This window comes from Nycticebus coucang, chromosome 13 (genome assembly GCF_027406575.1).
Source record: "Nycticebus coucang isolate mNycCou1 chromosome 13, mNycCou1.pri, whole genome shotgun sequence".
NCBI classification, from domain to species: Eukaryota; Metazoa; Chordata; class Mammalia; order Primates; family Lorisidae; genus Nycticebus; species Nycticebus coucang.
The window spans coordinates 5,951,673-5,970,550 of record NC_069792.1 but is presented as its reverse complement, the minus strand read 5'-3'; the positions used below and the strand labels follow the sequence as shown (position 1 = coordinate 5,970,550).

Genomic DNA, 18,878 nt, shown 5'->3' with positions numbered 1-18,878 from the left:
ATTGCCAGTGGGTATACAATATCATCATTTCATAAAAAGCTACATGAAATATGGTGTACATTCATTATTTTGAGCCTAATCTGGGACCTAATCCAAAAGGAATATGTTTTCTTATGAAAGACTTTCATTCTCCTTACTGACAAGTAGAGAGAAATCATATTTTTAAAAATCTATGTTATAAATCTATCTTTAAAAACCTATCTTAATTAAATACTAAATTTATGTCACCAGGAATGATGATAAGCATAGAGGTATCTTTTTCAATAGAAGCAGTAGCCCCTAAGATTAATGTTCTTAAAAGTTGCCCAACAAATCATCAATGACTAGGAAGAGCTAAATAACCTATCCAATTATCAAAAATTCATGAACTTGGAAATAATATGAAATGAATTTGTTCAGGGTAAAAGCACATCTACAAACCTGTGACAAAAGAAGGCATATTTGCGGTTTGTAGTAGGATCCTTGATGATGACGTCATCAAGAAACCAGCCATTTCCTACATGCAAATTAAACAGAAAAACATGATGTGAATATGTATGATCCAGTATTGTTTCAAGTTTCGAGAAACAGGTTCTATCTTCCAGATTTATGTAAAGGCTTTATGCAAGCAACATAACGCTTTAATACTTCAAATAAAGCAAAATGTTACAGAAGTAAACTATAGGGAATATTTACACATATTTCTTATATATGCAAAAGAAGAAAAGCTTTATTTTAAGGCTTCATGTTTTAAGACTTCATATATTTCAATATGCTTTTCTAAATAATTGAAAATATAACCATCATGTAGTTGCTCTTAATGTCACAAACTGCATTCATAATCCTGGATCTAACATCTTCCAAAGAATATATACTTGACCAGTTAGCAATACTTTCCATTTCCAGAAAGTTACTGAAGTTCAAATTTTGACCAAGTCTGAATTAACAAAATATATATATTTTTATTTCATTCAGAAATCCTGTTCAAACACATAGACTGAGCTGGTAAACTGAGCTAAAGATAGTTATTTTATTTTTCTTTTTAAATGTTTACTTTCTTAGTAATTTGCATCCAACTAGACTTCATTAAAATACAATTTTATTTCTTTTTCATTTATTTTATTTATTCATTCATTTAGTTATTTATTTATTGAGACAGAGCCTCACTTTGTCACCCTTGGTAGAGTGCCATAAAGTCATAACTCACAGCAACTTCAAACTCCTGGGTTTAAGCTATTCTCTTGCCTCAGCCTCCGGAGTAGCTGGGAGTACAGGCGCCCACCACAACACCTGGCTATTTTTTAGAGATGAGGTCTTGCTCTCAGACTGGTCTCAAACCTGTGAGCTCAGGCATTCTATCCACCTTAGCCTCCCAGAGTACAAGGATTACAAGCATGAGCCACCATACCCAGCCCAAAATACAATTCTATTTATAGATAAAATATGTTCATTAGTCACAGCGGTTTTGTTTATACAAAGATCCAGCACAAAAATATATCCTCGCCAATTAAAATCTTGAGTTGATGAGTTAATATGAATCAGCTCTAGAAGAAAATTTTTTAACAAAACTAATGAGAACTTTTGCTTACTTTTCAGCTTCATCGTCACCATCACTGAAAGGTAGGGAACTCCTCAGGTTCCCAGGTCAAGGTTCTCAAATGCAGCATGCGTCTGAATCACCAGCAGGGTTATGCCAACATGAGTAGCTGCTCTCCACACTCAGTTTGTGAGTTAGGAGGCCTGCCTACGGTGATCAGTTGTCCCAGTTTGCCCAGGACAGAGGGATTTCCCAGGATGCAGGATTTTCAGTGCTAAAACCAGGACAGCCAGGGGCAAAGAAGGATGGCTGATCATTTTAGATCCAAGAACTGAATTTTTAACAAGTTCCCAGGCAATGCTGATGGTCCAGGAACCACACTTTGAAAACCACTGGGTCTGTGAGGCCTCACCCAGGGCACTGGAGAACAGCTGCTTGGGAGACTTACCAACTTATATCAGACTGGTGTGCAAACAAGAAATAAATTCTTGCTGTGGGAAGCCCCTCATGTTTTGGGGTAGTTTGTTACAGCAACTAGTGAGTATTAATTACTGAAAATAATGTTCTCTTGACATTACATACTCAGCATTTTCATATTTTTCCTAAATATTCTCAGACATGATTTTTAAAGTTGTATGTATTTCAGAAATGGATATGCTACATAAAAGCATTCCCTATTTTGAGACAGGGAATTTTACTATTATGTATAATATAGTTACAATTTTGAGTATATATAACTTTCTAGGTGGAACTACTGAGTCCAATTATGTGTTATTTCTAAATAATCATGGAATATTGCATAATTTGTACATTCTCTCTCACCCCACCCTACCCCATTGACTTTGCTCTTGGCCATTTCATTCGATTAACTTATCACAGCCCCAGACTAGGAACAATCTAGATTCCCTTCAATAGGTAAATGGTTAAACAAACAAAGGGAAATCCATACCATGAGATAACAAAAAGCAATAAAAAGGAATGAACAATTGACAAGTACTACTTGAATGAATCTCTAGGAAATTATATAGGGAGGAAAAAAAAAACAATCCCAACAGATTACAGAATCTGTGACTCCTTTTATACAATTCCTAAAATGAAAAATTTTAGAAATGTAATATAGATCAGTGGATGCCAGAGATTAAAAACAAGACATTTTGGGGGGAGAGGGTAGAGAAGAAGGGAGGTATACGCAGCTATAAAAGGCACAAGAGGGGTCATTTTAGTGATGGATGGATCGTTCTTCTGTATCAATATCAATATCCTGGTAGTGACATCGTAAAATAGCTGTGAAAGATGTTACTATTGGAGGAAAAGTGGGTAAAGGGTACAGAGAGTATCTGTATTATTTCATACAACTTCATTTGAATGTACAATTATCTCAAAATAAAAAGTTTAATTAAAATGTAGCTTAGAGACTGAATTTGCCTTTGAACTGTACTGCTAGTTTCTGAAGAGTAAATAATATACTCTCTATGTTGAAAGACCAGAATTCCACAGGGAACAAAAAGAAAATTTATTTTCGTATCTCTATCCATTTAAATCTGTTCAAAGAATGGTTTCTTGTGTTTCCCTCCTTAAGTGAAATCTAGAACACATATTATAATTTTTCTGGTCACTCTCAGATAAAAAGCCCATTGGTTTCTTCTATAGGGCACATTTCAACAATTATAAATGACTAACCCATAATAATAATCAAAACTCCAAATTTCACTGAGAAATAAATTGCAGCCCCCCCCCCCCCCGGAAGGTGGGTGAGCTCCCAGGTGGACTTCCTCCTCCTTTTCCCCCTTTTTGCCCTTCTGCCAGAGGAGGACAATGTAAGAAGATCCTCACCAGACTCCAAATGCCAGCACTTTGATCTTGGACTTACCAGCCTCTAGAATTTTAAGAAATTAATTTCTGTTCTTTATAAATTACCCAGTCTAAGATATTTTTGCTATGCCAGCCTGGAACAAACTTAAGAGATGGTGAGATCCTGCTTCCTCTTATTTTATTCTGGTCTTCTGAGACCTCAGCCAAAAGGAGACAGAAAAAAACATCATTGTAACATTCTGTTAGATTATAATTGGATTTGATTTCCACTTTGGCCCAAATTCATGGAAAGAACTGAAATATCTAAGTGATTGAATTTTTCTTTTTTACTTTCTCCTTTTGTATTAAATTTTGGTTTCATTAAATTGTGGTCAAAGAATAAAGCCTATTTGGGGAAATTTATTGATATTTTCATCTTGACCTACTACATGAGTCAAACTGTAAAAATTTTTCATGGAACTTTGAAATGAAAGTTCTCTACAGGGGCTGAGCAAGGTGGCTCATCCCTGTAATCATAGCACTCTAGGCGGCCGAGGCAGGCGGACTGCCTGAGCTCAGGAGTTCAAGTTCAAGAGCAAGACCCCATCTCTACTAAAAATAGAAAAACTGAGGTAAGAGGATCACTTGAGCCCAGGAGTTTGTCAGCTATAATGATGCCATGGCACTCTACCCAGGGCAACAGAGTAAAACTCTTGTCTCAAAAAAAAAAAAAAAATACTTCTCTACCTACACAGTACAAATGTTTGAGAAGAGTAACTGAAGTACCTGATTAACCTGCTAAAATCTGAGACATATGATTCTATCCTATCTTCTTTTCATTTCTTTTTGACTATGTAAGAGCATTTTACTTTATCTCTTTATTTGCAGAGCTATCTATTGAATAAAGGCTCATGAATGTTATAATCTCAGTGTGAATCATAAGCTTTATTTTAAAAAAGTACCTTGTATCCCCATTTATAAGTGAAAAATGTTTGTAATTTTCCCTTTATAATAATATATTCTCTCCAACTTTAGTGTCAGGGGTATCCAGATCAAGTAGAATGATTTTGAAGTATTTCTTCTTTTTCTATTGTCTATAAGATTTGGCATGGTATGTTTTTTTGAAATTATTTTTTACTTTCATTTATAAATATTAGTTGGCTATTTTTTTAGACTTAAAAAAAATAAGAAGAAGTTAACTGATGACTCTATACTGAATCTCAGAGCCAAAGCATTCTATAATAGACGTACTCTTATATGACAACATAAATGTTACTTTCTTTGCATTATTATTATTATCAGTATTGCTTAATATTTCCAGGCACCAATTCTCTAATTTCTTTTCTGAATGTATTTATGTTCGTTCATTCTTTACGAGGTTTTTGTTTCTAGTCCTTATCTTAAACATCGTTATTGTTATTAAATTTTAAGCCTCTTTAATTTTGTGAAGGCAAAAAATCGAAACCTAATAAACACATGTATATTTAAAAAAAAATAAAAAGTACCTTCCTTGGTACCTTTTAATACTGTGGCCTTGAATTTTACTTTATCTTATAAAATCTTTTGTTTTATTTACAAATTTCTAATATAACACTACCTAAACTTTTCTTTTTACTATTACTGGGCCATTTATTTTAAGTGCATCTCTTGCACAGAACATATAATTGGACATAAGGATTTTTCAGCCTAAGAATTTTTACTTTTGTTTAGAAGAATTAACAAAAACCCAGAAATAAGGCCAAAGGACGACTCCACATCCTTTCGATGCTGCAGCAGAACCCTGCCAAGTTTGCTGACAGTCACCCAGCCTCAGTGGGGGGTGTAATGTTATTTGACTTAACATTAATACTTACTATGGGATTCAGGCCCAGACTCTGTCAAATTACCTGTCAACTAATATAACATGAAAATGATTTATGTCTAGTCAAAATATAAATGAATTTTTTCCAAGAGAGAAGATAATCTCAAAGGTATATTTTTTATTGTCTATAGAACATTATTCACACTTTTATTTATCAATTTTATTCATTATTTTTTTCACTGATTTTATAAATTTTATAAAGAAATAACCTCCTTTGAAGCAGCTTTGTCAATCTGCTAATTCCCTCATTAAATATTTAAACATATTTTCGCTTAACATTTTGAAGATTATACTTGGATACTTCTTAGTAATAAAGGTTATCATCTTGTTTCATGCTTTTTGGTTTTTTAATCTCTTTTTGGTATGTGCCCTTTGGTTTTCTGTCTTCTGTTAAATGGATTTTTTTTTTTTATCTTATGGCTATTTTATAGAGTAGCAGAAAATGAGTCCATGGGACGATGTGAGTCATCTCTAAGAGCTGATGGGAAAACTGGGGGGAAAGCATGAATAAAATGGAGGCAGGAAACCCAGCTGAGACCTTCCTTGGTAAGGAAGCCTCTGCGAACACTCACTAACCTTCACAAAATTTAGCCACCACATTGTGCTAGGTATATTTGCCCAAATTTCTGTGGGAAAAATAAAGATGTGCATTATACACGGTAGTACTAAATTCCATATCTATATAAATCTTTCTAATTCTTTTATTTATCCTTATGCATTAAAATTGTAACTCTAGAATTTGCCATCCATATGCAAAACATCACCCTGGAATATGGTAACCAACTTGTTGAACTGATGCTGATCTTCCAATGAAAGCATTTTCAGCCAATGAAGAGCAAAGTATTTCTCTTCGTCTGCTTTAGGTAGGAGCTAGCAATCTAGCTGGTTATTTTTTCAAAAAGGTTTTCATATACTGCAGTTTTAAACTAACAGTTACTGAATATGTCACAAAGCCTGGCAACAGAGCTGCCAAGGAACACTTGGGAGCTCCTCCCACAGAGAGTGTCACCGGATTGAGAAGGTGACAGGAAGAAAAACTTCTTCAGATGCCAAGACAGAAGCAGGGGATCTGAGGGGACTTTCAAAGTGGCTGGCGGTGGAGCAGGAAGTGAAGACCTGGATTCTGGGGCCACGTCAAAGTAGGATCTCCTTCTCAGCCAGATGATACAAGAAGAGGGTTAAAGGATCACGCCATAAAAAGACTTTGATAATTTCTCACAAACACCTAAATGGTGCTTTAACTTTATGAAGAGAGGAGGTTTGAACAGGAAGACATGTATAAAACTTGCCCCAAAACTCCCAGCAGCCTGTGAGAATCAAGTTTTAGAATTTCATTCTTATGTTATCAATCTTCAAAAGAATTACAATTCTGAGCTGTCCCAAATCACCATATAGATGAGGCCCCACTCACATTTGATGTGCCATCCAACAGAACTGTGGACATCAAAGGAGCAAAGACCATGGCTATTAAAACTAGTGGACATGAGGAAACACATTTCATTGCTGTCCTAGCCTGTCGTCTACCACCTGTGTTCACCTATAGAAGAAAAATGTTCTAGCAGGAAAAATTCCAAGTAGAGTTATTGTTCACATGCATGAAAAAGGATGGATGAACGAAGAAGGCATGAAAATCTGTTTTAACAATGTCTGGTCACAAAGGCCTGGAGGACTATTTAAAAAACCAGCTTTGCTGGCTTTTGATCACCTCAAAGACCAGGTTACATAAAGTGCAAAAGCAATTGCAGTGGACTTGAAAACCCAACTTGCTGTGATACCTGGTGAGCTAACCAACTGACTTCAACTTCTTGCTGTGTCAGTAAACAAACCCTTTAAAGTCCTAATGAATAAAGTATGGACATCATGAATGCAGTCCACTGGTAATGATTTAACACCTACAGGCAGAATCCAGAAAGCATCCGTCGTCCAGATTTGTGATTGGATCCTAAGATGGTGGAATGATGCCAAGAAGGAAGTAGTTATAAAATACTTTAAAAAATACGGCATCACCAATGCCATAGATGGAAAGGAGGATGATGAACGCTACCAAGATGAAGACTTTTCAGAAGACAAAGGCAATGCAGAAATTGAAGACCATACTTCTAACATTGATAGGCCAAGGAGCTCTTGGCCTTCTATGATACTTAAATATCGTAAATTTGTTACCAGTACATAAAATTTCTTATACATTGTATCTTTTCTTGTGTTTTGTAATTATTTATTGCAAAAATTGTTTAGACTATAATATGCTAAAAATAAATGCTAAAATGGTTTTATGGTACCTAACTACCTGCACAAGTACCCAAATATAAACAAATTAAAAAATTAAATTAAGAAATTAAAACAAAAGACTTTTTTCCCTGAAAATCTGGGCCAAAAATGTGGGTATGCATTATACGTGGCAAAATACAGTACAGCTGCCTTTGCCACCAGCCTGCTGGGATGATGTCGCCTGCCACAGCATATAAATACCACCTTCCTCTATTTTTTTAAATCACTCTTTCTAGCATTCTAGGCCTATTCTAGCTTATCCACTTGGCTAACCCTATGTCATTTTGAAGAAAAATATGTCTAGTTAAATATTAAAGGAAATTGAGGGCACTATTTTTATCTCAGTCGGTCAATACTTGGAGATCAATTTTCTACAAGTTTTCCACAGTACTTTCTAGATTTGAACAGGGTTTCACATAAACACAGTAAAATCAAACCTTCGTTAACTCTCCATAGAAAAGCCTTACCTGGACCAAGTCCATCATGGCCTATCACAATCTTGTACAAATCTCCAAGGTGCACAGCTTCAAGGAAAAAAGTGTCAGTCTATAACCAAACAAAAAAAAAGTATAGTTATATCTAGACTATAACTTTGATTTCTACCAAAAGTATAAATTACAACTTATTGGAAGAAAAAGGTTCACTAATTAAATATATAAATCTGTCTAAATTAAGAAAGTACAGGCAAAATGATAATATTAATTTCTCAAAAATAATAAGTTTCCATACATACCCACCTTCTTCTTTGTTGTCAACTCTTAGTTATAAAAGCATCCAATATACTATCTCATCTGAAAGCTGCTCACTCTGTACTGAGTCTAGAGAGAAAGTTACCTGCTTAAACCTCTTTATTTTCTGCCAGGGGAGTTTCAAATGCTGAGCCTCATCCGCTTCCACAGGTAGTTGATCTAGCAGGCAGTACTTGGGTGTCAGACATAAAAGTTGGGGTGCTATGTGTGTGATCCAAACCCTGCACTCCTCGGGGAGAAACTCCTGACTGCAGAGGTATTTCTGGGGAGTGGTTTGTGGCGTGAGCTTCTCTCAGCTTTTCTACCTGTTTGGATGTGGATGTTTCCTCAGTCCCTGGTATGCAGAGGTCTCTCAGTAAGTTTCTGCATTTCTCTCCAAGGAACTGATTGATTTGTAGTTGTATTCAGTGTACCCACAGAAGGATTCAAAGTCAGGAGCCTCCTATTTTGCCATCTTGCTGACATACCCAATCCAAAGGTTGTTTGTAGAGTTCTTTAATTTCCATATATTTATGAATATTCAGTCTCCTGTTGTTGTTTTCTGGTTTTGTTCCACTGTGGTTGGAAAGATAGTTTGTATGATTCTGATTTTCTTAAATGTGTTAAGACTTGCTTGTGGTCTGTCGCGGTTAACGTTCGTGTGTGTTTGAAAAGAGTGTGCCTTCTCTTGTCGTCTGGTGGTTCTGTACATGCCTGGTAGGTACTACTGATCTAATGATGTGGTTCATGTCCACTGTTTCATTTCATTCTTCTAACCATTATTGAAAGTGGGCATTGAAATCTCCTATTATTATTCTCTTGTTGTCTATTTCTCCCCTCAATTCCATAAATACTTACCCTCTCTCCCTCTCCTTCCCTCTCCCCCCTCCACATGTACATGATGTTTGTGAACTTTGATGTTAAGTGTATATATGTTTATAAATGTTTGATCCTGCTATCATATTTTTACCATGATATTTTCCCTGGTCTCTTGGTCTCTTTTTTATCTGATATAAGTAATGCCATTCCTTCTCTCTTTACATTCTTATAAGTAATGCCATTCCTTCTCTCTTTACATTCTTATTTGCACAGAATATCTTTTCCATCTTCTTACTTTTAACCAATGCATTCACTTAGGAACTTCAGTCATTCAGCTTATCTGTGTTTTTTACTGTTAATTTAATCCATTTAATTGTTCCGTGTGTCTGCTAGCTTTCCTTCTCTCCTTTTCTCTCTTTCTTTTTTTGTCCACACATACAGCACCTCTGTTTCTACAGCTCCCACCGGAAGAACTGGTGCTAAATCACCTACCTCTGGGAATGCAGGGCTCAGCATTTGAGAGTTCCTTGACCATAGGGAATAAAAAGGAAATTTTAAATGGATGTAGGAACACTTCCCGTAGTTATCTTCCTATCAGATTCAGCACAGAGCAAGCAGGCAAAAATACCCAAACCCCATTTTCCTAAGAAAAGATTTGACTGGTCACTTCCTAGTTATTGCCCCAGAGTTGAGCCTCTACGTAGCCTGCCTCTGGTCGGTGACAAGGCAGGTAATTAGAAGTATTCTGGGAGCCTGAATGTGCATATACACACACACAATGGAACGGCATTCAGCCTTGAGATAACAGGAAATCCTGCCACACACTACAACATAAATGAATCTTGACAACATTATGCTAAATGAAATAAAGCCAGTCACAATAAGACAATTTCTATATGATTTCACTTACATGAGACATTTAAAATAGTTAAATATGTAAAAACAGAAAGTAAAATGGTGGTTACCAGGGACTCTAGGCAAGGGTGGGGGACTGGGGAGTTTATTTAATAGTAATGAGCTCCAGTTTGGGACGGTGAAAACATCCTGAGGATCAGTTGTCCAACAATGTGACCCTACTCAACACTACTAAACTATGCACTGAAAACAGTTAGGATGGTAAATTTTATGTATTTTTTGCTACTGTTAATCGTTTTAAAATCAGACAAAGGACTTTTTGCTTACTTGTCCTCTTAAAAAATTGCAGGCGCTCTCCGATCTAAAGAGTTGTCTAGATCCTGTGTCTCCCTTTACTCCATGGACAGAAATGTAGACACTGGCCACTGTCCCAGCGTCCCAGAGTTCTCCCGTTGCCACATACACTTCATATATTGTCACTGACAAGAAAAGGAACACAAGCTTAGGCGGCAAGCGCTACTCACAATAAAAAATTCAGTACAGCAGTCTCCGTATCCACAGGGGATATGGTCCAAGGTCACCAGTGAACGCCTGAAACTGCAGGTAGAAACAAATCCTATATATACTTTGTTTTCCCTATGTATACACACCTATAATAAAGTTGGATACAACAGTAAACTGTCCACAATTTCAAGGATAGAAGATTCCTTCTTACTGTAGATCTTGGCAACCTCGGCATGCAGTTTTTTCCTTTCCTTAAGTCAAGGACTTTCACCTTTTCACTCACAGCGAGCATGTTACAGCTTCTCTGTGGCATACCCACATTACCAGCATCATTACTCTTGTACTAGACAAAGGTATAATTCACGTCCCACGTGGGAGGAAGCAGGACAGCTGGAGATCTCATCACATTATTCAGAACAGTGCACAATTTAAAGCTTATGAATTGTTTACTTTTGGAATTCTGCATGTAACATTTCTGGACCGTAACTGACTATGGGAAACCACAGAAAGCAAAACCATAGACACAGGGAAACTACTTCACAGAAATCAAATCAGAGCTTGGCGCAGTGGCTCATGCCTGTAATCCCAACACTCCGGGAGGCTGGATTGCTTGAGCTCATGAGTTCAACACCAGCCTGAGGAAGACCCAATCTCTACTAAAAACAGAAAAACAAGCCAGGGATAGTGGCCGGTGCCTATAGTCCCAGCTGCTCAGGAGGCTGAGGCAAGAGGATTGCTCAAACTCAAAGAGTTTGAGATTGAGATTGCTGTGAGCTATGACACTACAGTACTCTACACAGGGTGACCAGGGCGACAGAGTAAGACTGTCTCAAAAAAAAAAAAAAAAAAAAAAATCACATCAAAAGCCCTAGTTTCAGGTCAGATGGAGTGACCTACATCATCCAGTCTTTCCTGCTGAATGCAGCTAGAAAACCTTGACAGAATGTATAGAACGGCTATATGAAGACTCCAAAAAAAATGAACAGCAAAGGAAGAAATGGGGGACAAGACTAAAATTTAAAGTAAGGCCAAGCGTCAGTGAGTTTACCATTTTTCTTCCTCTACTACCCCCTAGATTGGACTCAACATACCAGAAACCTGGGAGTAGGCCCTGGAGCTCAGACTGGGAGCCCAGGAGAAGCTCTCTGGTTCCATTTCAGGAAACAAGAAAGGGGACGTCTAACATATAAAGAATGTGCAGACATTCTACCGTTATTCTTTTTCACCTTCATTTTTTTTACATCCCAATGCCTAGACACAGGAACACACAGGAGCCAACACTCAGATGGAGAGGAACTTTGTCTTCTGTTTGGTAGAGGCAGGTTTTCACTGGGTGGAGCAGCCCGCGCTGCTTTCTTTACTTCCTCTGTCCTGCCACCACTCAGCTAATGGAGGGACGCAGAAGCATCCAGCACAATGGGTAACTAAAGTCTCAGCTTTCTAGCCAAATGGCCAAAAAGAGGAGAACCAGAAAGGGTTAACAAACTGAGCTGATATTGCAACTGTATTCCACAGAAGACAGGCTGGAATTTGTGACCTAAAATTAACTAGTATTCAACTGTATGCTAAAAGAAAAATATGAACATTTTCCATAGGACTTAAATATGAATCAGTATATCATATAATATATAAAATGCCCAGAACATAATCTGAATACTCAAAATATTAAAACCCATAAAAATATCAACACACATGGGAAAAAAAATAAAAGAGACAACACTATACTAGAATTATCTGGGAAAGATTTTGGAGCAGCTGGCATTTAAATGCTAATGCAAACAATCATGAACACTCTCAAAACCAATGGAAAAATAGAAAATCTCAGCAAATAAATAGAAAATTTAAAGAAGAAACAAATAGAAGTCTTAGAACTGAAAAAGGCACCATAAACAAATTTTAAAAATGATTGAAGAGGCTCAACAGAATGGAGAGAACACAGGAAAGCACCAATAAGCTCAAAGAAAAATATTTTCCCTTCTAACAACAGGGAAAATCTTTTTTAAAAACGAACAGAGCAATTGATGGGACCACACCCACGGTGCATCTTACAAGAGTATATGAAATTTACTAGATGTAGAACATAAATGTCTTAACACAATAACTAAGAAAATGCCATGAAGGCTATGTTAACCAGTTTGACGAAAATATTTCAAATTATATGTAAAACCAGCACATTGTACCCCATGATTGCATTAATGTACGCAGCTATGATTTAATAAAAGAAAATGAACAGAGCCTCAAGGATCTGAGGGATAACAACATAAAAATCTAATATTCACGGTACGGAGTTTCAGAAGAGAAGAAAGAACCTGATTGCAGAGTTCTGTGAACTCAAGCGCAGTCCTGCACTGCCGTCCCCACCAGCTCCATCCTCTGGGTCTTCGCATCAGTGATAGTGTCACACACTTGACTTCCACCTCAGCTCACACAGAAGCAGGACTTGTAAGTAGTAATCACTGAGAGAGATTTCATTCCTCTCTAGTATTGTTAATTTTGCAATCTTCCTCTAACGATTAATGACTTTTCCTCATTATTTATTTACCCCAAATTTCATTTTTCCTTTTTTAAAAACCAAATAGCTTTGCTAAATCTGGAGAGGGACAACAATGGGAGGAAAATCAGAGAAAGGTGATCTATTGCCTTCGTATTCTCATCAGAGGCACTTTTGTTTTATTTTCCATGCATGTATAAGAATTTTTAAATTCTTAAAGAATTTTAATTCTTTTAAGACAAATATATAAGAAAAGCAAACTGGAGCTTTCCTAATCAATTGACGTATTTTCCCAGGGATCAACTGCATAAACTGAAACAGAAAATAGTTATTTCATTAAAAAGCTCTGCTAGGACATCTGCAAGATGGTGCAAAAGGCAGACCTAGAACTTGTTCTCCCACAGATACACCATCTTAACAACAGTACCTGGAAGAACTGCCTTTGTGAGAGCCCCAGAAATGGGTTAAGAGGTACCAACATCTGGGCAAACCCCAAAACAAAAGAACCTCATGGAAGCCCATAGAAATATTCATGGCGTTTTACATGCCTAAGCTCCTCCTCACCCTCAGCACACACAGCATGACCAAGTTGAATTCACACCTGGATGTGAAAGGGCAGTTAAATATAGGAAAATCAAGCAAAGAAATAAAATATGTTAACAGAATGACAGACAAAAACCACAGTCACCTCAATAATACAGAAAAGGTATTCTTACAATTCGGCATCCTTGATTAAAACTCGTAACAAACAAAAACCAGTGTATGGTACCCCATGATCGCGTTAATGTACACAGCTATGATTTAATAAAAAAAAAAAAAAAAAAAAACTCTTAACAAACAAAATCCAACGAAATTTAAAAAATAAGCAAAGGGCTTAAGTAGAAGATATACGAATAACCAATAAGCCTATGAAAATTCAACATTCCTAGATTATTAGAGAAATGCAATTGAAACCACAATGAAAAACCACCTCATAGCCACTGGGATGGACAATATTGAAAGAAGAAAAATGTGTTGAGGAGAATGCAGAAAAATTGGAACCCTGGTGAGTTGTGGGTGGGAAGGTAAAAATGGTACAACTTCTATGAAAACAATATGGAGATTCCTCAAAAAATTAAAAATAGGATTACCACATGATTTAGTAACCCCATTTCTGGGTATATATCCAAAAGAATTCAAAGTAGAATCTTAAAGAGATATTTATATTTTCATACCTATGTTCATTACACTATTCAATAGCCAAGAGGCAGAAGCAACTCAAATGCCCCTTGGCAGATGACTGAAACTGTGGCATGTACATAAAAGGGAATGTTATGTACTCTTAAAAAGGAAAGACATCCTGTCACATGCTATGCCACAGAGAAATCTTGAGGACATTACACTAGGTAAAATAATCAGATCACAAAAAGAAAAATACTATGTAATTATACTCATAGGATGTTTCCAAAGTAGTCAAAATCACAGAACCAGAAAGTAGCTGGGAAGGGAGAAAGGAGGGTTAGTATTTTTATGGACATAGAATTTCAGCTTTGTAAGAGGCAAAAGCTCTAGAAACCTGTTGCATAACAACATAAATACACTTAACACTACTGAACTGCACATTTTTAAATGTTTAATATGGTAAATACAATGTTAACACAAGTAAAAAATAAAACCTTTTAAAAATGACTCAAAAGCCTGAGAGAGCCCAATTTTGGTCAGTTTTTTCAGCAACCCTTATCCTCTACAGGAAAATAATTCCACAATTGCAAAACCTATTTTTTCAGGTATACATGATAGTAAACTCCTAAGCCAGGTAAATTGTTTTATAGTTCCTTTTGCCTTAAATGGCAAACACTACCATAACTCATTATAGGCTTAAAGGAACAATATATAGCAAAAAAAAAAAAAAAAGACATGAATTAATCCAGCTTTCCTTATCTGTACCATCTAGAATTGGTCACTCTACCTTTAATGAAGGATGTTTCTTGTCTTTAATGATATCATTTTAGACACAGCATCAATCTTTGCTAGAATATTAGGGAAAAATATGGCTAGTCGGTTGTTATTTGCTGTATGTACTTCTGACCTAGATAACTAAAGGCTTACCAAGTTTATAGATAGCACATGACAGGAATGGTTAGAATACCAAGCCATGAAGAGAAAACTGAAAAAAAATCTTTATTAATAAAGCATAAGTACTGAGCCCTACAGAGAAAGCAAGTAAAATCAGTATTTGCAGAGTATGTCTTCTTTGAGCAGAATTTTACAATTAAAACAGAGAGGAAGAAGCAAAAAGTGACCTCTGCATCATTACTAACAGGGAGTAGGAACATGGCACTTTGGTGAACATCTCCCGAGGTAAAATGTGTGGGCTGACAAAGAAGAATGGTGAGAGGGCGGTGCCTATGGCTCAAAGAAGTAGGGCACCAGCCCCATATACTGGAGGTGGTGGGTTCAAACCCCACCCGAACCAAAAACTGCAAAAAAAGAAAAAAAGAAGGAGAATGGTGAGAAAAATGCTTACCAATAAAAAAAAAAAAAAGGTTCATGCAAGCCTTCACTTTTCAGTAGTAGGTCTATTCATGTCTTTTCAAAAATATCTTAACTTTAAAAAAATCAAGAAGAATTATCACAAAGGGATCATGAGTCTGTGCAAATCTTCTACCAGTCTATGTTCCCTCAAAAAGTCTTATAGGTTAGTATGTACTCAATCTTAATGGGAGATAATATTATTACTTATTTCTTTAGAAAACTAAGATAACACATTTTTGGTAGAATATAGCCTAGATTGGAGAAAAATCTATTTTTCCAACTGTCTATTGGAGGGGTACCGGCCCTCCAACCAAAGCAAGTGACATGGCCTCATATGCTCCCCAAGGAACGTTGCCTTAAGATGGAAAAATATCTTTCTTTGTGGACATGCCCAAGCTAGTAAGAACAATCAGTTAAATGTTCACAGAAAGGAAAGTTACCAGAGGGCTTCGCACGGTTGCTGCTGGGGGCTGGGCACGTGGAAGTTATGGAAAGAAGTACTCTGTTCTATTCTCCTTTAAGCAAATTATTCTTTCTTAAGTTCTAGGGAACTAATCAAACAGAACAAACAGCTAGTCGCCATTGTGGTTAAGCCTTGAGCGAAGTGTTGAGCAAAGTGTTCTTGATTTAGATTAACTATGTATGTGTCTAGCAGCGTGTGTGCTGAACAAAGAATTTTTTAGCAGTCTTTATGATTTCACCATTATATGTTCCTTTTTCTATTTCTATACCTTTCTTTTTCTTTCGAGTATTTCTGTGCATAAAAACACCCAATAAATGTGGGTAGTCACCAAGAGCCTGAGCGAGCCTTGGTCTCCCTTTCATATTCCTTCTGTGTGCAGTGCTTGTCTCTGTGTCTCTGAGACAACAACGGTCTATTTAATAATTCTCATATACCCTCATTCTATTCCCTTCCAAAACAGAGGCCAGAAGACCCAATAGTAAATGGCTTTTATGGATAGTCATCCTGCCTTCCTGTGGTGGACAGCAGTGATTCCCAACCCCTAAGTATTTCAAGAGCCTATTCTCAGCCATATTTACACAACTCTCTACTTTTGGCCAAATATTTAAAAGTCCTTAACCAGTTGTGTTTGCATTTCCTGATCAAATAGATACATTTTCAAAAATAAGGTAGAGCCTGGTGGACAAAGTACAGATTGACTTGTATGTCTTAGCCCTGGAGTAACTTCATCTGACATTCAATTTTCTCATGACCTTCTAAAAATTAATCTCCTGATTTTGATTAAGAGGCATTTCAGCTGACCTTCTTACAGGGCCAACTAGGGACAAGAACACGTCCCCGAATGACAGCATGTGAAACAACTAAAAAGCATTTAGATGCAGTTGCCACAGCAGAGAGGTAACATGAGAAAATGAGCAGTCTTATTCGTTCATTCAGTTACTCGTTTATTCAACATATATTTATTGAGTTCTCTGTTCCTTCAGCATTCAGAAAAACAAGTTTTGTTTGTGTGTCCCGGAATTGGATTTTCCCTACCTGGAAGGACAGGGTGTCCTTTATTTAAAAGAGGAAATTCTCGACAGATTTCCCCATCCTCTTGATCCCGTGCCAACCATCGTTGAACAGGTATATAAAACTGAGTTCCAGAATTCATGTTCTGCAATCGTATCTATAATAAAAACAATATTGCTTACAAAAATGTAGGAATGTTTTATCAAAGAGTCAAATAAAAGTTTTTATCCAGGGCGGCGCCTGTGGCTCAGTGAGTAGGGCGCCGGCCCCATATGCCGAGGGTGGAGGGTTCAAACCCAGCCCCGGCCAAACTGCAACAAAAAAATAGCCGGGTGCTGTGGCGGGCGCCTGTAGTCCCAGCTGCTCCGGAGGCTGAGGCAAGAGAATCATGTAAGCCCAAGAGCTGGAGGTTGCTGTGAGCCGTGTGATGCCACGGCACTCTACCAAGGGCAGTAAAGTGAGACTCTGTCTCTACAAAAAAAAAAAAAAAAAAAAAAAGTTTTTATCCAAGCCAGCCATTTAGCTCATGAAAAATTGATTACTTAAAAGAAAACGGGTTAATTTCTTCTTTTACTAACATCTGAAGTATACTGGTATTTCTTTTCTATACCTAAAATTTTTTTCTATTTATTTTTTTTAGAAACAGGTCTCACTATGTTTCCCAGGCTGTTTTTGAACTCCTGGGCTCAAGCAAGCATTACTGGTAGCTATACCTAAATTTTGCTATTTCTGATTTCTCTATTTTGAAATGTTTATATCAAACATACTAATTGCCTCCTGAATTTTATGTGTCATTAATGTTCTTCTCCTATGAACAAGATGTTCACAATATTTATAAATATATTATTTCCCTATTTTAACCTCTTAGAATTTTTTATTTTAAAATGATTTATAGTTATAAAAGATTAGCAAGAGATTAGATTTTATGCACTATAAATTCAAACTGATATGGGTCCTAAAATCAATGTGATTATTTTATGGAAATGTTGTATCACTGTTGCTACTATGGAACAAGTAATTTTATTCAGATCCCCTCATGTTACAGGCATAAGTTGGCTTACTTAAAGTTTCAAATTTCAAACTTCTAAATTGTATTATTAGAATTGAACAGAAATTTTTCAACCTATATCTTACATCTTAATTATGCCAAATAAACTTATTAAAGGCTTTAGATACTCAAAATAAAACTTCAAATCAAGAACAAGTCTCTTCTTTATTGGTACTCAAAAAGAGGTGAGGTAAATCTCAGGCAAACAAATTCCCTTACAATGAGAGAATATTTGCCACAGAAAGAGACCATAGTCATTTGTAGACTGATTATTATATCATGTCTCTGCAACACAATATAACTTTTTCAATCACCTAACAATTATGTCAGCATTCCAGCTTCATGATGAATGCAATCTTGCTTAATGGTCACCAACCATATGAGATGGCAGGAGGATTAATGATAATTTTCATTAGTTAGTTTAGCTTACTGAAAGGGAAACAGTATTATAATATATGATCACTTAAGAATCAATTTGAATACACTTCAAAAGTTCTATATAGCACAAAAAAGAGCATTATTTTATGTAGAGAGACCAGGCAGTGACTTTGAATTTTGAACTCTGACCTCTACGTTCTGTATTTTCAGAAAGTAAGTTTTATTTAGTCATTCTGCTTCAGTCTCCTTTATAACTTTAGTGTAAATAAGGTATCATCCATTAACAAGTATATGCTCCTGATAATGGAATTTTATAACTCCGTTTTACTCATCTTCCATGAATTTCTAATTAATTTTCTAAATATCATAATACCATAGAAGAGCACGTTTGCCAAGAACATTAGGAATACAATTAGACGCTCTGTGCATTTGGGGAACTTGTTTAGTTAAAGATCATTTATTTTGAAGTGATAGAGGATGTAAATACACTATACACAAAAATGGATGACAAGCTGGAGATAATTTCAGTACTGAAGATCTGCATTTACTGGCAATCATGGAAATCAGTAGAATATTTCATTCTAAACAATATAGAAAATTAAGCCCTTTTCCTTTTTTTCTCTTAAAAATA

The 18,878-nt window shown here is 36.3% G+C and overlaps 1 protein-coding gene across 1 annotated transcript in view; it reads right to left on the bottom strand.

Moving 5' to 3' along the window:
- The window catches only part of RP1 (RP1 axonemal microtubule associated), a 301,766-nt gene that overhangs the window by 205,151 nt on the left and 77,737 nt on the right, over positions 1-18,878 (bottom strand). The window contains exons 6-9 of the mRNA XM_053558851.1: positions 16,846-16,978; positions 10,166-10,317; positions 7,904-7,982; positions 421-496 (exon numbers count right to left, since the gene is read on the bottom strand). Coding sequence (XP_053414826.1) covers positions 421-496; positions 7,904-7,982; positions 10,166-10,317; positions 16,846-16,978 — 440 coding nt within the window. The remainder of the gene's footprint in view (positions 1-420; positions 497-7,903; positions 7,983-10,165; positions 10,318-16,845; positions 16,979-18,878) is intronic.